Source organism: Cokeromyces recurvatus (assembly GCF_025118155.1).
Source record: "Cokeromyces recurvatus strain NRRL 2243 chromosome Unknown BX663scaffold_7, whole genome shotgun sequence".
Lineage (NCBI taxonomy): Eukaryota > Fungi > Mucoromycota > Mucoromycetes > Mucorales > Mucoraceae > Cokeromyces > Cokeromyces recurvatus.
Genome location: NW_026251393.1, coordinates 153,531 through 169,315, shown reverse-complemented (window position 1 = coordinate 169,315; position 15,785 = coordinate 153,531). Strand labels below are relative to the sequence as shown.

Here is a 15,785-nt window from a genome sequence, read left to right as displayed (position 1 = left end):
TGCTATAGTTCATATTAAAAGAATAATTCAACAATTAATGAACACATATATCACTCAAATAACTGTCTTTTAAATCTACTAAATATGGAAGCTTTAAAAAAATAGACTGAAAATTAATAAAGGAGTCTAAAGAAAATCAAGTTTGTGTCAAAATTAGCCCTAATTTTCAATATCAGATTATCTTTCAGAAAGACAATAATAGTCTTTACCCTTCTCTCTCTCTCTCTCTCTCTTTTTTTTTTCTTTTCCATTAAAATTGAAATGAAATTCTATATGGATAGTAGTAAAACAAGATCTTTTATTCTATCATTATTAGGTATTTTTTTGATACTTGTGTCATATAATACCTTTATTTCTTCTCCAAAGTCATCAGATAATACGCTTGTAACCTACAATGATAACCGCCCAGTAAAAGCCTGTTTTGTAGTTTTAGTTCGAAATAGTGAATTAGATGGTATCATGTCAACCATGGTGCAACTAGAGAAGACGTTTAATTCAAAATTCAATTATCCTTACGTTTTTTTAAATGATGATTACTTTACTGAGGAATTTAAAGAAAGAACATCTGCGTTGACAAGAGCAGAAACAAAGTACGGAAAGGTAGATCAACAGATGTGGGGATATCCCGATTATATTAACCAAACCTTGGCTGCTGAGAGTCGAGCTGAAATGGCAAAGATGAATGTTCCTTATGCAGATAGTGAATCTTATAGACATATGTGTAGGTATGTATCTACTTTCTTTGTTATACATGTGTATATAGATATAAATATATACATATAGTGTATATACATACATACATACATATAAATATATACATATAGTGTATATACATACATACATATAAATATATACATTGATTGTATATACATACATTTGGAGTATTGATTTATAATCAAATAATAGATTTCAGAGTGGGTTCTTTTTTAGACATCCTTTATTAGATGAATACGATTATTATTGGAGAATTGAACCTTATGTTGATTATACCTGTGATATTGATTATGATGTGTTCAAATTTATGAGAAACAATAACAAGAAATATGGTACGTTTGTTATAAAACAAATAAATAATTCAACACTGTGTTAATTTATCAATTATAATAGGCTTCACCATTACATTCACAGAATTCCCTCAAACAGTCCCTTCATTATGGCAGACAGTAATGAACTTTAAAAGAGATCATCCAGATGTAGTAGCTCATTGGCCATCAAAGGAGGATTCTTTAATCAAGTTTGTTGCATCAAAGGATGAAGAGTCTTATAATGGTTGTCATTTTTGGACTAACTTTGAAATTGCTTCTCTTGAACTATGGCGTTCAAATGATTATCTTAAATTCTTTCATTATCTTGATCAATCAGGAGGTTTCTTTTATGAAAGATGGGGTGATGCGCCTGTTCATTCAATTGCGGCTTCACTTATGCTTCATAAAGATAAATTTCATTTCTTTAATGATATTGGTTATAGACACTCTGCTTATACTCATTGTCCTAGTGAACCAGAATATCGCGATAAATGCTCTTGTGATCCAAATATAAGCTTAGGTAATGTGTATACATAGTGTTTTATTATTATTATTATTATTAATGATCCAAGTATCTATATTAGATTATAAGGATCCAATATCTTGTCTTTCTGTCTATGATGCTGCATTTTAAATATAATATGAGTAGAATGGCTTATTGTAAATAATATATAAATATATATATAAAGACTATGTACAAGCCGCACAACAGTAATCAATGTATTTTAAATCTAAAATAAATAAATAAAGTGATTATACATTGCGTAACATATAATTCTGCATAAATCGTGGTAATTACCTGTTCTATTCCCCCACCAAGAAGGAAAAGGATACGACTTGCCACTAACACCACCATACAACGACATGGCAATGATAAAGACCATTAAAGATGTACCTGAATCTAATGCAGTTGATATTAAATAGTTATATTTTATAAACCATTGTCTATGACGTCTTTTGATATAATATTGTGATACAAGGACAATTATAAATGAAATCGTAATCCAGCTCGTTGCTGTACCTGGAACAATAGTTAAACCGACTAAAATCATCGGAATATTAACATATTTAAAAAATTTAATTTTAGGATAATAGCGATGTAGTATCCAACAAGGTACAGGTAAAAAGAAACCAATCTATGTATGATATCACTATTCAGTAATATGATTTAATACATTCTTGTTGTCTCTATACGTACAAGAAAAGCCCATAAAATGATATAATAGTTTGAATCTGGTCCAAACATATTCATAGGCCCTATTGCGCCCCATGTAATAGCAGCAGAATTAATTGTCTACATAATAATATTTATATATATACATGCATATACTCATAATAACTATTTGATTTTTATACCTGTGGAGTAGCACCATTCCAGATATTATTCCCTGTTGGATTGAGTAAAACATCTCTTTGTGAATTAACAATACTCTAACATGATATAAGCTTTCATGTTATTATGTGTTTCCCCCTCTTTCTTTTCTTTTCTTTTTTTTTTCCTTACATGATTAACAATATAATTAAATATACATCCAATACATGTACCAAGCATTTGATTCATAAAAATAAGTCTGGGTGGTACTTTCAAATAATGTCCAATCTTTAAATCACTTGCCATTGTTCCTGCTTGACTTAATGTATTAAATCCTAATGTCTTGAAATACATGTTGGCCACTATTATCAATATCATAAGTACTATATACGTTTATTCAATCAACCTTTTTTTTTTTTTGACAAGTACCTGGTAATCCAGGAAGAATAAATCCACATATCATTTCAGCGAAAACATTTAATCCAAATCCAGATCCTGTTATTGCTGTAATCATATTTAAAGGAAGTGATAATACTGTGGACATGGTGATGGCCAGAATAACACCCCACCATGGTAATTGACTTGAATTCATGTATGACACAACTATATTTAATCCAATACCTCCAACATAAATTAAATAATACCAACTAGCTGGAACCTATAATAAAAGTATATAACATATATATATACGTATTACGTATATGCAATATTACCTCTGGATAAAAGGCCATCATTTGCATATGTGGGTCTTCTTTGTAATGCTGATCTTTTGAATGTTTAAAAAAACTTTGAAGACTTGATCTGAAGCCCTGCCAAATATCTTTCCCATAAAATAATGCAATATGCATAATAGAAGCCGTTATCGCAAAATTAACAAAGATATATTGAACAGCGACAATGGTGGAAAAATGGGGTTTCCCGATCTCTAATAAGGCTGTTTGATTTAATGCATCATTCGTATCGCCCAGTACATACTGTTGGGGGTAGACGACTGAGGTCCCATTTGGTAATAATTGAAATATCGAATTAGACAGAAATGGGAAGCTTTGTGCATTCCAGATATTGAAATAATAAAGAGTGGGTGCCAAGATCCAAAGTAATAGAATTCCTGTATAAATATTTAATTGAACCCAAAGTGGTAAGACGAGTGGACTTGGACTTGAAAGATAATTCCAATCAAAGCTTAATTGAAGGATTCCTAAACCTTCATTCACAGATAAGCCACCAAAGAGACGTTGAATCCAGACTGAATTGGTCTTGATGATACATAGGATTGAGATGCCTCCTAAGAAGGGCATGATATATTGTGGAATAAATTCATATACAAATGTGGCAGCAAAGACGATAAAGAAAATGCGTGTCTGTCGGAATGAGTTTGTGGTATTTAAGGTTCTTAGTAACGAAACAGTAGGTAACGAAGTAGGCCAGATCATGTTTGAAGGGTAAACAAGAAAATACCTTAATTGACCAGCGATACCATAGCCTACCATCTGTGTTGCTAACAATAATAAAATCGATCCTGCTGCGCCAGGCGTATGATGATAATAAAGATTTTGTGCTGACAAAATATAGGTTGCATAAGCTGAAGTGTTTGCAGCAGATACAATTACATATATACATGTATGTTCCTTTATATTGAATGGTCCTGGATTTAGCCAGTTACTACTCAAAGGTAAATACTTTGCCCAAGCTGTACAAAAGACATAGGCAATCATAAGCATAAATGTATTTGTCAGTGGTATCCCCACCGGCTTAAATACCATTAATTGATGTACAGATGAACTAAGACAAGCTAAAGCCTACAAAAAAACAAAAGAACAACAGGAATAGATAAGATATAAATGATTTAAAAAAAAAAAAAAAAAAAAAAAGGAGGACGAGGGGAAGGTGAGGGAGGGAACTCAAGAGCATACAATTCCTGTCACAAATACTCGTAAAGTAAAACAAGGTAAAGATGTATCATCTTTCATGGTTGCTAATTCATTCACTACTTGTATATCAATATCTTCTTCATCTTCAACAGATTGCTTATCAAATTTATCAATAGGCAAATCTTCTTTTATGAGTTCTACTTCGTCTTCAATTTCTTTTATTATATTGGTTTCATTCGTTTTTTCTTCAGTTTCTACATGCTCTATTGATAATTGTCTTTTAACTCTATTATCACTCATGTTATAGATAAGAAAGAAAGAAAGAGAGAAATTAAAAAAAAATATAAAAATATTTTTTTTTAAAAAAAAAGAGAGAGAAATTGTAAAGGAGACATGTATCCATACACAGAGTTTTTCCTTTCTTTTTATTTGCATACAAAAGAAAAAAAAAAAAAGGTCTACATTATGCGTCTACAGGAGACTATTCAACATAAGCATGATGCTTAATTCCAATATAATATGAGCCTACTAAATTACATATTATGTGTATATACTTGAACAGTGCATATTAAAACGAGTCATCTGACACTCTATTGTATTGTTAATTCATTTACAGCTTTTGATAGCCCTAACTGAGCGCAAGTCTTTCAACTACCAAATACATCGAAACTAATTTATAATATAAATTAAAAAAAAAAGGAAAAAAAGAAAAAACGGAAAAGCACCTACCCCCTTTTGAGCACGAGAGAAAAAAAAAAAGGAAGAGAATGAGATTGCATATTTTATATGGTTATAGCTAAACAATTTTTATTTGCTATGAGTTTTTATTTTATTTTGTGTTTCATCATTTGTAGTCTGTTTCGTAGTGATTAAATTATGTTCTTTCTTTTTTTTTAAAAAAAAAAAAAAAAAAGAGAGTACCTATGCCTAAAACTGTAAAATCACTAAAGACAACATGTCAAGATCTATTATCAAAATACTTGGATGGTAATAGCAAATAAAAGTGTCTGCCCTAAAAGGGGAATATTTCTAATAAGACTACACTCTATAGCTCTGACTGATGTTGGCTGTGTGCCCTATTCATTAATAAAATCTTCACTTGTTCATGCAACTCCACAACAACTTTATAGAATTGAACGAGCCAATCCAGTAAGTTTTGCATATCCACGTAATCGTTAACGATGACTGACTTATCACCCATAAAGGATATCGTCTTAGAATCAGATGGTATGATAAATTAAATATTCGATAATAATAAGGTATTAACTTTTCTTTTTTTTTTTTTTTTTTTTTTTTTTTTTTTTTTTGAATAATAGAATTATGGTTAAAACATTGTTTGCAATTTAAGGATTTCCGAGATGAATACAAACAAGGATTACATGCTGATGCAACACAATGGAGACAGTTTTATTTGGTATTATAAACTAAATACTTTCAAAAAAAAATACTTGATTATTCACCAGCATATATATAAATATATGTCTTAGAAACGAGTCGAAGAAAACGAAAAGAAAAAGGAAATGATTAAAAATAAGATTAAGAGTCAATATAACAAGATTCAAAATGAAAAAGAAAAGAGATCTATCAAAGTGTTGCATGGACTTGTTTCTACTAAAGGAAAACGGACTTATGAATCAGCAAGTAAAGTATATTGTAAGCTAATAGTCGCATTCAACTAATATAATGAAATCATAGGACAATCTACGATGAGTAAATTGTTTCAGCAAACAAAGAAAGAAACGGATAAAATGTATGAACAAGTAGTGTATTTAAAAAATATATACATATTGAATATTAACTGTTTTACATTAAAGCGTAACTATTTATAATTCTTCAATTAAACGACCTACTTCAAGGCCAACATTTATACGAGCACCAACAAAATCTTATGAAAGCAATAATAGATTATCAAAAAGGGCGAAGGTATATAAATAGATAGATGTATACAAATACAAAATATATGTATATTCACAGTGACTAATCATGTCTATTGTTAAATAGACCGAACATCAGCCTTCTAATATTACTAAAAGAAGTGTTTCACAGGTTAATTATAACCTATTTAAAGAGGTATAATACATACATACTGTCAAACCTGTTTTTTTTGTCTTTTTACTAACTTTATACAAATTATAGCTATCTTGAAGATATATAGAATAAACTTGTATATAGTATTTATAAGCCACACTTTATATAGTTCATATTTTTATACATAAGAAAATTCATTACATCTTCTTTCCAGTCTTTGCGTTTCCAATGAGTGATTTGTGAATATGAGGAAGAACACCACCACCAGCAATAGTGGCTTTAATAAGCGCGTCAAGCTCTTCATCACCACGAATAGCTAATTGTAAATGTCTTGGTGTAATACGTTTTACTTTAAGATCCTTTGTAGCATTACCAGCCAATTCAAGAACTTCTGCTGTAAGATATTCAAGAATGGCGGCTGTATAGACTGCAGCCTTTGCTCCAACACGTGCATGATTATGTCCTCTTGCCTTTAAATAACGATGAATACGACCTACAGGAAACTACGTTTTCGGATTAGAATAAAAAAAAAGGAAAAAAGGAAAAAAAAAGTTGTGTTTTGCTTAATTAGTTGTATCTATTACCTGAAGCCCAGATCGAGCAGATTGAGATAAAGTAGGAACCTTTTCTTTATGGTCTTGTTTATTTATGTTATTATCAGGTGCACTATCAGCCTATATATAAAATTAGTAAAAGAGGAAAAAAAAAGTTTTTTTTATATCTAAAGTAAATTTACCATTATGTGATGTAATTAAACTATGATTTAATAATATGTATTTATTATGAAAAAAAAAAGGAAAAAAAAAGGAAAAAAGAAAAGAAAAGATAGAGACAGAGAGAAGATTAAACAAAGGGAAATGAACAAAGTTTATATAGACTTCTCCTTTATGGTAGATTTAAAAAAATGAAATAAAATAAAATAAACTTAAAAAGACGCGCCGCAGAAGAGAAATGATTTTACTTTTTATTGCAACCAATAAGAGTCATGAAAAATCTTATTTCAATAAATTAAATTTACTCCAGTTCTTTCATCTTTAATCTAGGGATAGAATTTACTTGTGTTTGCATTATTTACTTCAATAATGACAACGCCTTATTTAACACAAGATATGTAGTAAAGTATCAATATTATATAAATTAAATAGAACAAAACAAAAATAAAACAAAATGAGACTGTAAATGTGTGATAGACTATATTCTCAAGTCAAATGAACACATCTGATTTGATGTCTATATTTCGAGCTTGATTGAATATTTCGTTTTAATTTATACTAGCTTTTTCTTCTTCTTTTAGTTAAATTAAGATAATGCCATAACAGGGCTAAAATATCTCCATTTACTATAGTTTTAACAATGAAATTATTCCAATTCGGGGTTTATCATATTGATAAGATATATATGTATATATAAGGAACGAGGGAGAAAAGAGATAGTAATTGTTATATTATGTTTTAATAAAGAAGCCATTATAAAGACATGCTGTGACTTTTCTCTTCCTGTTCAAGAATACCTTATTCGTTTGTAGAATGATTTTATTTTATGTGTGTGACCCTAATTTTGTACTATACTTTTTTTTTCTTTTTTTTTTTTCTTCTTCAACTCGTTTTTCTTTTCTTTTTTGTTTGTTCCTTTATAATAAAATATGGCCAAAGTAACTCAAATATACATATATATATATTATTTGCATACATGTGTTAATATAGAATGTAGAAAATACTAGGAAAAAAGACGGAAAAGAAAGCTATTAAAGCTAACCGTCCTGTAAGGGCTGATTGGAAAGAAGGTGTTAAAAAGAAACAAGTGGGTGTTTCTGATATGACACTACTTACAAAAATTACAAACGAAGCTATAAATGATAACTTGCAAAAAAGATGGCAAAATGCCGAGATCTATGTATTTATGCAAAATATAAAAGTTCTTTGCATATCAGCTTTCTAACTTTTGCTTTATAGACTTATATTGGCCATGTACTCATTAGTGTTAATCCTTTTCGAGATTTGGGTATTTATACAGATGATATATTAGCTAGTTATAAAGGGAAAAACTTGTTAGAGGTAAATACCACGTGGCATGTAGTTGAAAATAACAAACATCTAACTTTAGTTGTAGATGCCACCTCATGTATTTGCTGTTGCTGAATCATCTTATCATCACATGAACAGCTATAAAGAAAATCAATGTATCATCATTAGTGGTGAATCAGGTGCTGGTAAAACAGAGGCAGCCAAAAGAATTATGCAATATATCGCCGCTGTTTCTGGTAATGGCCAAAATAGTTCAATCAAAGAAATTAAGGAAATGGTCTTGGCAACCAATCCTTTATTGGAAAGTTTTGGTTGTGCAAAAACACTTCGCAATGATAACTCTAGTCGACATGTAAGTTAATACTGTATATTATCAACGTTTCTATCTATCGACATATAAATTCGTCTGTTTTTTATTATTATAGGGTAAATATTTGGAAATTCAGTTTAATAGTCAAGGTGAGCCTGTTGGTGCTGTCATCACAAATTATCTACTTGAAAAAGTAAGTATTCAATAGTGTCTTCAGATTTATATGTCTGTATTTGTTTATGTATTTATTCTATATTAGAATCGTGTAGTGGGTCAAATTGATAATGAACGAAATTTTCATATTTTTTATCAACTCACAAAGGCTGCTCCTCAGGAATATCAACGTAATTTATTAAATGAATAATGTAATCTATATACATGTAAAACTTATAAAATTTACTATAATAGAATCCTTTGGTATTCAAGGCCCAGATAGCTATTTATATACAAGTAAAAGTAACTGCTTGGATGTAAATGGTATTAATGATATCCAGGATTTTCAAGAAACTTTAGTAAGTGCTTTTTTTTTTTGCGTATATTGTTCTATTTAATAATTAATATGTATCATAGAATGCTATGAATATTATTGGATTACAAAAACATGAACAAGATGAAATCTTTAAAATATTAGCCGTCATACTTTGGTTGGGTAATATTATCTTTGTTGAAGACGATAATGGTCATTCCATGGTCTCAGATGCTGATGGTGAGTATTTATGTGCTCTATTCTATACATCTATCTATATATATACATATAAAGGACTTTATATTCATTCATTTTTATATTGAACAGTCGCGAACTTTATTGCTTATTTGATGGAAGTGGATGCTGAAAGTCTAACAAAGGCTTTAACCAGTCGTGTCATGGAAACTCAGAGAGGTGGTAGAAGAGGAAGTATTTATGAAGTTCCACTCAATATGGTTCAGGCTATAGCTGTACGTGATGCTCTTGCAAAGTCATTATATGAAAGACTCTTTGAATGGATTGTCATGCGTGTCAATATATCGCTTCAGTCACGTAGTTCTCATCAATATACTATGGGTGTTCTTGATATTTATGGTTTTGAGATCTTTGAAGAAAATAGTTTTGAGCAAATGTGTATCAATTACGTAAATGAAAAACTTCAACAAATCTTTATTGAATTAACTTTAAAGGCAGAACAAGAGGAATACGTACGTGAACAAATCCAATGGACTCCCATCAAGTTTTTTAACAATAAAGTGGTTTGTGATTTAATCGAAGAGAAACGTCCACCCGGTATCTTTGCTGCTCTTAATGATGCCTGTGCTACTGCTCATGCTGATTCAAGTGCTGCGGATAACTCATTTGTTCAACGTCTTGGCTTCTTATCTTCCAATCCTCATTTTGAATCTAGAGGATCCAAATTTTTAATTCGACATTATGCAGGTGATGTACTTTATAATGTAGAAGGTATGACCGACAAAAACAAAGACTCTTTATTGAAGGATTTATTGAATTTGGCAACAAGCTCAACCAATTCATTTATCTCCAATACTCTCTTCCCTGAAAGAATGGATCCTAATTCTAAAAAGAGACCTCCTACTGCAGGTGATAAGATCAAGGCATCTTGTAATACTTTAGTCACCAAATTAATGCAATGCCATCCTAGTTATATTCGAACTATCAAATCTAATGATAATAGAAGTGCAACAGAATACGATGAGAAGCGCGTCTTACATCAAATTCAATACCTTGGTCTATGTGAGAATATACGTGTTCGTCGAGCTGGCTTTGCATACAGAACAGTAAGTAACTATTTATATAAAGTGTAAGGTATATGATTATTATTAACACTATTTATAAAATTAGACTTTTGATAAATTTGTTGAAAGATTTTATCTATTGTGTCCAACTACGGGTTATGCTGGTGAATATATCTGGAATAAAGATGCAAGGAGTGGGGCCTTGGAAATACTAAAATATAATAATATTCCTACTGATGAATGGCAGATGGGCACAACTAAAGTATTTATTCGACATCCTGAAACCGTAAGTTTATTATTATTATTATTATGATTGTTATATTAGTATAGGTAATAATATATATGTATGATGGATGAATTGTGCAGATTTTTGCACTAGAAAGTCTTCGTGATAAGTATTGGCACAATATGGCAACTCGTATTCAGCGTGCTTGGCGTGCTTATGTACGCTATAAGATAGAATGTGCAAAAAAGATCCAACGATTTTGGAGACAAAACAAATACAATATTGGTTATCTTCAAATGCGTGAATATGGACATCAAATTTTAGGTGGCCAAAAGGAGAGAAGACGATTCTCACTTGTCAGTATGAGAAGGTTTACTGGAGATTATTTGGATATAAAATCTGGATCTGGATTATCAACTATGATTAGAAATGCAATTAGCTTTAAACCTAATGAAAAAGTCATCTTCAGCATGCGTGGTAGTATATTAGTGCCTAGAGCTATGAGATCAAGTATTCCTAGTCCAAGAACTTTTGTTTTGGTAAGGGGAAAATAATAATAATATGTGTATATATTAGTCTACTCTAAATACTTAAATATGTACATATTTAGACGAATCAAAACTTGCATATTATTATGGCAACCAAGAATGGGAAAACTTTATCTATGATAGATGAAAAGATTCTTAGTCTTAATATTATTAATGGAATGAGTGTTTCAACACTCCAAGATGACTGGGTCGTATTACATGTTGATTCCTTTCCTGATGGCGATGTCATTTTATCATGTACCTTCAAGACAGAACTGTTAGCCCACATATCTCAACAAACAGGAGGACGTATTCAAGTTTCTGTTGTACCTCAAATTCAATATAAAAAGAAAGGAGGTAAATCTGTGACTATGAAGTTTATTAAGGATGAAACTGCAAAAGGGGATGGGATTTATAAAAGCCATGTTGTTAAAATTTGTTCAGGTGCTCCTCCTGGAAGTCGTAAGTAACATTTATATTTGTATGTATGTCCGTCTATCTTACTAAAAAAAAAATTATTATAGAATCTGCACCACCTTGTGCTGTTAAAGCTAGACCTACCAAGTCTACCACAGCCCGATCTACTCCTCGTAAAATGAATACACGGAATGTACCCACTCCAAAAGCGAATATTCAGTCAACACTTGAAAATAGTGGGCGTGTCATGCCTACTAATCATTCTGCTTCCCTTCCCCCACCCGCGCCCCCACTTCCACCATCACAAGCTTCTACCAAACCTCAATACAAAGTCATTTATCCCTATAGTTCACAACAGCCTGGTGATATTATGATTGAACCAGGAGATATTTTAGAAATCATTACTAAAGAAGAAACTGGGTGGTGGTTGGCTCGTAAGGATCAAGTTGAAGGATGGGTACCTAGTAATTATTTAGAGGAATATACACCACCTGTACGTACTATGCTACCACCACCACCTCCTCCTCCTCCCTCAAGAAGGGCTCCTCCTGCTGTACCTAAAACTGAATCAGCTTCTACTGTACCACATAGTGCGGCTATTACTACGAGTGTATCAAACACAACTACAAATGGTATACCAGCCTGGAAACAAGAGTTAATGGATGCACGTCAAAACAAAAGTGCTGTGAATGGAACTCCTGTGCCTGCAGCCAGGAAAGCAGCACCTCCTACACCAGGACCTAAACCTGTAGTACCTAAAAGTAAACCTACTGTTCCTGCAAGGCCCGGAACAGCTCCTACACCTGCTCCTCGTGCCCCTCCTCGTAATAATGGCACCTCATCTAGTGCAGCTGCTTCTTTGGCTGATGCTGTAAAGTTATTATTTGTATCCATGTATTACATACATTCTAATTAACACTTTTTTTTATATATATTATACATTATATATTTATATTATAGCTTCGTGCACGTAGACAACATGCAGTTCAAGATGATGATGACGATGATGAGTGGTAAAAAAAAAAAAAAAGCATAGCTATCTCTCCTTTCTTTTAGAATATTTATTTATTATATAAAAAAGACTACTACTACTACTACTACTACTACTACTACTACTATTGTTGTTACTATTATTTTCTTATTTGATTTTGAATCATTTGACTTTGGGATATTGCACTCATTTGGGAGTCTATTTTTTAAAGAAAAAAAATAATATGCATATACATATCATAATAATCAAATGAAAGATAGACATAGAGGCACCCTACATGAGAAATTGACAGTTAAAGCGAACACTACTATTTAGAATGTTATAACCAATGAAAGAAGGGGCCCACTACCTAGTACTTTTCTTTCAATAAATAAGAGTTATTTTTATTGCGTGTTCGTATATAAATATAGCAAAGTTCTGATGACAACAAGCCCCGCTGTACTATATATAATCTATTCTGTTGTGCTATTTTTGTCTACCTTATTCTTTATAATTATCTTTTTTAGAAAATGAGACAACTATTATTATTTATATTCCTATCAATCGCAAGTCTAGTTGCAGCATCTGATTATTTTGACATATTACAGGATGAATTTAAACAAACAACAACAGGAAAAGTGCGTCGATATTACATGACCATTGAAGAAGAAGTTTGGGATTATTATAACGAGACTAATTCCAAAGTTTCAGGTATAATTCCATTCAATACATGTGTAGATGATCTTGCTTTCTTTCTTTTTCTTTTTTTATTCATTTTCTTGTAATAATAATAATAATAAAAAGAAGGAAATCATTTTATCGGAACAAGATATTATAAAGCATTGTATCATGAATATGAAGATATTACATTTACGAAAAAAAAAGAAAAATTTCATTGGCAAGGAAATATGGGACCGATATTAAAAGCCGAAGTAGGAGATATTATTCAAATTTTCTTTTGGAACAGAGCTTCAAAAAACTTTACTATTCATCCACATGTATTAATGCTTTCAACTTTATATTTAAATTAACAAAAAAAAAGTAATGTTAATTGAGTTTAATATTTTAGGGAATATTTTATGAATTTGAAATGGAAGGAGCTGTCTTTAAAGATGCTTATCAGGAAAGCTCTGTTGGGCCTAATCAAAATTACACTTACACATGGAGTGTTTTACCAAGAGCAGGTCCTGGCCCAAAAGATGGTGATTCGCTTGTTTGGGGATATCATTCACATGTTACTGAGAATGACATGTAAGTAATGTGAAAGAAGGTCCTGATGCTTTTTTTTTTAATCGTTCTATTCTTAAAAAAAAAAAAGATATGCTGGATTATATGGAGCTATTCTAGTTTATAGACAAGGAAAATTATCACCATTTAACAATGATATTGTTACAGCCTTATTTGGTATTATAACCATCTCTCCTATTTTTTTTTTCTTATATGTAACACGTATATTATTCTCTAGTGGCCGATGAAAATCTATCACCTTATTTAAGTCAAACAATGTCAGAATTATATCCTGATTTTGATATAAGCAACTATGATCAAGATAAGGTGTATAAAGCCCATCAATTCCCTTCTATTAATGGTTTGATATCTTCTTCACCAAAGGACTTGGTCTTTAATGAAACTGTCGTTCAATGGCATTTGTTAGGTTGGGGTTCTTATATGGATGTTGAATTTATAAAATGGGAAAACGCAACCATCATCGATGGCAATAATCCAACAGCAATGATTAATAATTACGTTCGTTTAATGCCTGCTTCATTTTATTCTGTTATACTTAAACTTGAAGAAATCCAAGGTGAATATCAATTTGGATCATTAGATAATCAAAATGGCATGACAATGAAATATAAAATGACATTATGATATAACTGCATTTTCTTACATTATTTGCATACTTTTTTGTTTGTTTTTTTTATTTGAGTCAATAAATGAAAGAAATAAACTTTTTAACTATCTCCAGATGTTACAGTGGTAGCTGGCTTCTTTTTCTTTTCAGCTTCTTCTTCCTTTTCTTTTTCAATCTCTGCAACAACGCTTTCAACTTCTTCTTGTTCTAAGCGCTAAAATATACAAAATTATTACGAGAATTCGCCCTCCCCTCCTACTTTTTTAAATACTCAAGATTATATTTTACCTTAACCACATTATCTGCTGTCATAACTGCAATTTCAATGTTTTTAGCACCTGTTTGGACTACTTCCAATAATGATTTAATAGTTAATTTAATTGTATTCTTTTCATCCATATCTTCATTATAATTCTTTTCCAAAAATTCACGAACTGTTTTGGAACTTCTACCGATCGCATTAGCCTATAAATAATCATAAGCATAAATCCTATTTTCTTTTTCTAATTGAACATTCTAATTTTACCTTCCAAGCTGTATAAATACCAGAAGGTTCAGTCATATACAATTTAGGCTCCTTGTTATCAAAACCAACAATCAATGTAGAAATACCAAAAGGACGAACACCACCACTTTGCGTATATTTCTAAAAAAAAAAAAAAAAAAAAAAAAAAAAAAAAGTCAAAAAAAAAGGTATAAAATAATAAGTCATACAAAATCTTTACTTGTTGAACTTGGGCAATGTAACGAGTAATATATTCAACTGATGCAGGATCTTCAACAGTTAAACGATGACTTTGACATTCAACTCTTGCTTTATTAATCAATACACGAGCATCAGCAGTTAAACCTATTATTATATCGAATTATAAATAATTGTTGCCTAGTTTGACTTTCTTTCTTTCTTTCTTCCTCTCTCTCTCTCTCTCTTTCCCTTCTTTTTTATTATTATATATTTACCTGCAAAAGCCATACAAATGTGATCATCAAGCATGCAAATCTTACGAACAGTTCTAGCATCTTGTAATTTTAAAATTGATTTCTTTTCTACGCCAAGAACAACAACATTCTTTCCACGAACACCAACCTAAACATTTATATTACATATATAAAAGGTTATTTTCAGTTTTCATTATTTTGACTGGATTAAAAAAAAATCGATAATTATCTTTGGAACAAGATTATTTACAGCGCAAGTTCCCTTTCTAACAGCTTCGGAAGCATATTCAACTTGAAATAAATGACCATCAGGTGAAAAGACTGTCAAAGCACGATCGTATCCAGACATTATATTGTGTTATGTATGTATGTATGTATGTATATATATGTGTATATTTTCTTTAAAAAAAAATGAAATAATAATAACAAAAAGAAGAAGAGGAAAAAAAAAAAAATGAGGTACGTCTTTCTTTAACAAACGCGTTGCCGTCAACGTCATCATTTAAATACTTCTAAAAAAAAAAAAAAAAGGAAAAAAAAAGAGCGGCGTTTATAT

At 30.8% G+C, this 15,785-nt stretch overlaps 7 protein-coding genes across 7 annotated transcripts; 4 read left to right on the top strand and 3 right to left on the bottom strand.

Annotated features, from left to right (window-relative positions):
- Window positions 1–261: 261 nt before the first annotated feature.
- BX663DRAFT_484683 (nucleotide-diphospho-sugar transferase) lies at window positions 262–1,659 on the top strand (the record flags this gene model as incomplete). Its single annotated transcript, XM_051524571.1, has 5 exons — window positions 262–283; window positions 317–725; window positions 907–1,046; window positions 1,108–1,545; window positions 1,610–1,659. The coding sequence occupies 5 exons, from the start codon at window positions 262–264 to the stop codon at window positions 1,657–1,659; spliced, it is 1,059 nt and encodes a 352-aa protein (XP_051384539.1).
- Window positions 1,473–4,520, bottom strand: BX663DRAFT_502784 (OPT family small oligopeptide transporter). Its single transcript, XM_051526659.1, has 9 exons — window positions 4,251–4,520; window positions 3,051–4,136; window positions 2,767–2,995; window positions 2,530–2,699; window positions 2,382–2,456; window positions 2,224–2,319; window positions 1,825–2,161; window positions 1,610–1,756; window positions 1,473–1,545 (listed from the first exon to the last, which is right to left on the bottom strand). The coding sequence occupies exons 1-8, from the start codon at window positions 4,506–4,508 to the stop codon at window positions 1,716–1,718; spliced, it is 2,292 nt and encodes a 763-aa protein (XP_051384538.1). The 5' UTR covers window positions 4,509–4,520; the 3' UTR covers window positions 1,473–1,545; window positions 1,610–1,715.
- A 611-nt stretch (window positions 4,521–5,131) lies between these two features.
- BX663DRAFT_550223 (RNA polymerase II transcription factor SIII subunit A-domain-containing protein) lies at window positions 5,132–6,353 on the top strand (the record flags this gene model as incomplete). The annotated part of the gene is made up of 9 exons (XM_051531201.1): window positions 5,132–5,195; window positions 5,260–5,357; window positions 5,414–5,435; window positions 5,525–5,622; window positions 5,696–5,849; window positions 5,904–5,958; window positions 6,023–6,131; window positions 6,210–6,278; window positions 6,345–6,353. 9 exons carry the CDS (start codon window positions 5,132–5,134, stop codon window positions 6,351–6,353), a joined length of 678 nt encoding a protein of 225 aa, XP_051384537.1.
- Window positions 6,354–6,433: 80 nt separating this feature from the next.
- On the bottom strand, window positions 6,434–6,975 carry BX663DRAFT_484680 (histone H2A.V; the record flags this gene model as incomplete). The annotated part of the gene is made up of 3 exons (XM_051524570.1): window positions 6,434–6,739; window positions 6,821–6,910; window positions 6,973–6,975. The coding sequence occupies 3 exons, from the start codon at window positions 6,973–6,975 to the stop codon at window positions 6,434–6,436; spliced, it is 399 nt and encodes a 132-aa protein (XP_051384536.1).
- Window positions 6,976–7,819: 844 nt separating this feature from the next.
- Window positions 7,820–12,565, top strand: BX663DRAFT_502770 (P-loop containing nucleoside triphosphate hydrolase protein). Its single transcript, XM_051526658.1, has 14 exons — window positions 7,820–7,887; window positions 7,947–8,129; window positions 8,189–8,290; window positions 8,346–8,612; window positions 8,686–8,763; window positions 8,830–8,914; window positions 8,979–9,082; window positions 9,141–9,276; window positions 9,364–10,337; window positions 10,402–10,581; window positions 10,662–11,060; window positions 11,132–11,510; window positions 11,573–12,336; window positions 12,426–12,565. The coding sequence occupies exons 1-14, from the start codon at window positions 7,879–7,881 to the stop codon at window positions 12,480–12,482; spliced, it is 3,717 nt and encodes a 1,238-aa protein (XP_051384535.1). The 5' UTR covers window positions 7,820–7,878; the 3' UTR covers window positions 12,483–12,565.
- A 19-nt stretch (window positions 12,566–12,584) lies between these two features.
- BX663DRAFT_502764 (Cupredoxin) lies at window positions 12,585–14,337 on the top strand. Its single transcript, XM_051526657.1, has 5 exons — window positions 12,585–13,146; window positions 13,240–13,433; window positions 13,505–13,686; window positions 13,754–13,839; window positions 13,901–14,337. Exons 1-5 carry the CDS (start codon window positions 12,966–12,968, stop codon window positions 14,305–14,307), a joined length of 1,050 nt encoding a protein of 349 aa, XP_051384534.1. The 5' UTR covers window positions 12,585–12,965; the 3' UTR covers window positions 14,308–14,337.
- Window positions 14,338–15,684, bottom strand: BX663DRAFT_502760 (proteasome subunit alpha type-7). Its single transcript, XM_051526656.1, has 5 exons — window positions 15,480–15,684; window positions 15,251–15,377; window positions 15,016–15,140; window positions 14,817–14,936; window positions 14,338–14,755 (listed from the first exon to the last, which is right to left on the bottom strand). Exons 1-5 carry the CDS (start codon window positions 15,576–15,578, stop codon window positions 14,546–14,548), a joined length of 681 nt encoding a protein of 226 aa, XP_051384533.1. The 5' UTR covers window positions 15,579–15,684; the 3' UTR covers window positions 14,338–14,545.
- Window positions 15,685–15,785: the final 101 nt, after the last annotated feature.

What these genes read in the sequence shown, in the direction of transcription:
- BX663DRAFT_502784 (XM_051526659.1), bottom strand. Translation starts at nt 4,508, where the DNA reads ATGAGTGATAATAGAGTTAAAAGACAATTATCAATAGAGCATGTAGAA. An exon ending in GAGTATTTGTGACAGGAATT is followed by an intron (nt 4,137 to 4,250) that starts GTATGCTCTTGA and finishes GTTTTTTTGTAG; the next exon opens with GCTTTAGCTTGTCTTAGTTC. An exon ending in TTAATTATATTGTTAATCAT is followed by an intron (nt 2,457 to 2,529) that starts GTAAGGAAAAAA and finishes ATATCATGTTAG; the next exon opens with AGTATTGTTAATTCACAAAG.
- BX663DRAFT_502760 (XM_051526656.1), bottom strand. Translation starts at nt 15,578, where the DNA reads ATGTCTGGATACGATCGTGCTTTGACAGTCTTTTCACCTGATGGTCAT. An exon ending in TTAGAAAGGGAACTTGCGCT is followed by an intron (nt 15,378 to 15,479) that starts GTAAATAATCTT and finishes ATAAATGTTTAG; the next exon opens with GTTGGTGTTCGTGGAAAGAA. An exon ending in ACATTGCCCAAGTTCAACAA is followed by an intron (nt 14,937 to 15,015) that starts GTAAAGATTTTG and finishes TTTTTTTTTTAG; the next exon opens with AAATATACGCAAAGTGGTGG.
- BX663DRAFT_502770 (XM_051526658.1), top strand. An exon ending in AAGGGAAAAACTTGTTAGAG is followed by an intron (nt 8,291 to 8,345) that starts GTAAATACCACG and finishes CTTTAGTTGTAG; the next exon opens with ATGCCACCTCATGTATTTGC. An exon ending in GTCCAAGAACTTTTGTTTTG is followed by an intron (nt 11,061 to 11,131) that starts GTAAGGGGAAAA and finishes GTACATATTTAG; the next exon opens with ACGAATCAAAACTTGCATAT.
- BX663DRAFT_502764 (XM_051526657.1), top strand. Translation starts at nt 12,966, where the DNA reads ATGAGACAACTATTATTATTTATATTCCTATCAATCGCAAGTCTAGTT. An exon ending in GACTAATTCCAAAGTTTCAG is followed by an intron (nt 13,147 to 13,239) that starts GTATAATTCCAT and finishes AATAATAAAAAG; the next exon opens with AAGGAAATCATTTTATCGGA. An exon ending in ACTTTACTATTCATCCACAT is followed by an intron (nt 13,434 to 13,504) that starts GTATTAATGCTT and finishes TTAATATTTTAG; the next exon opens with GGAATATTTTATGAATTTGA.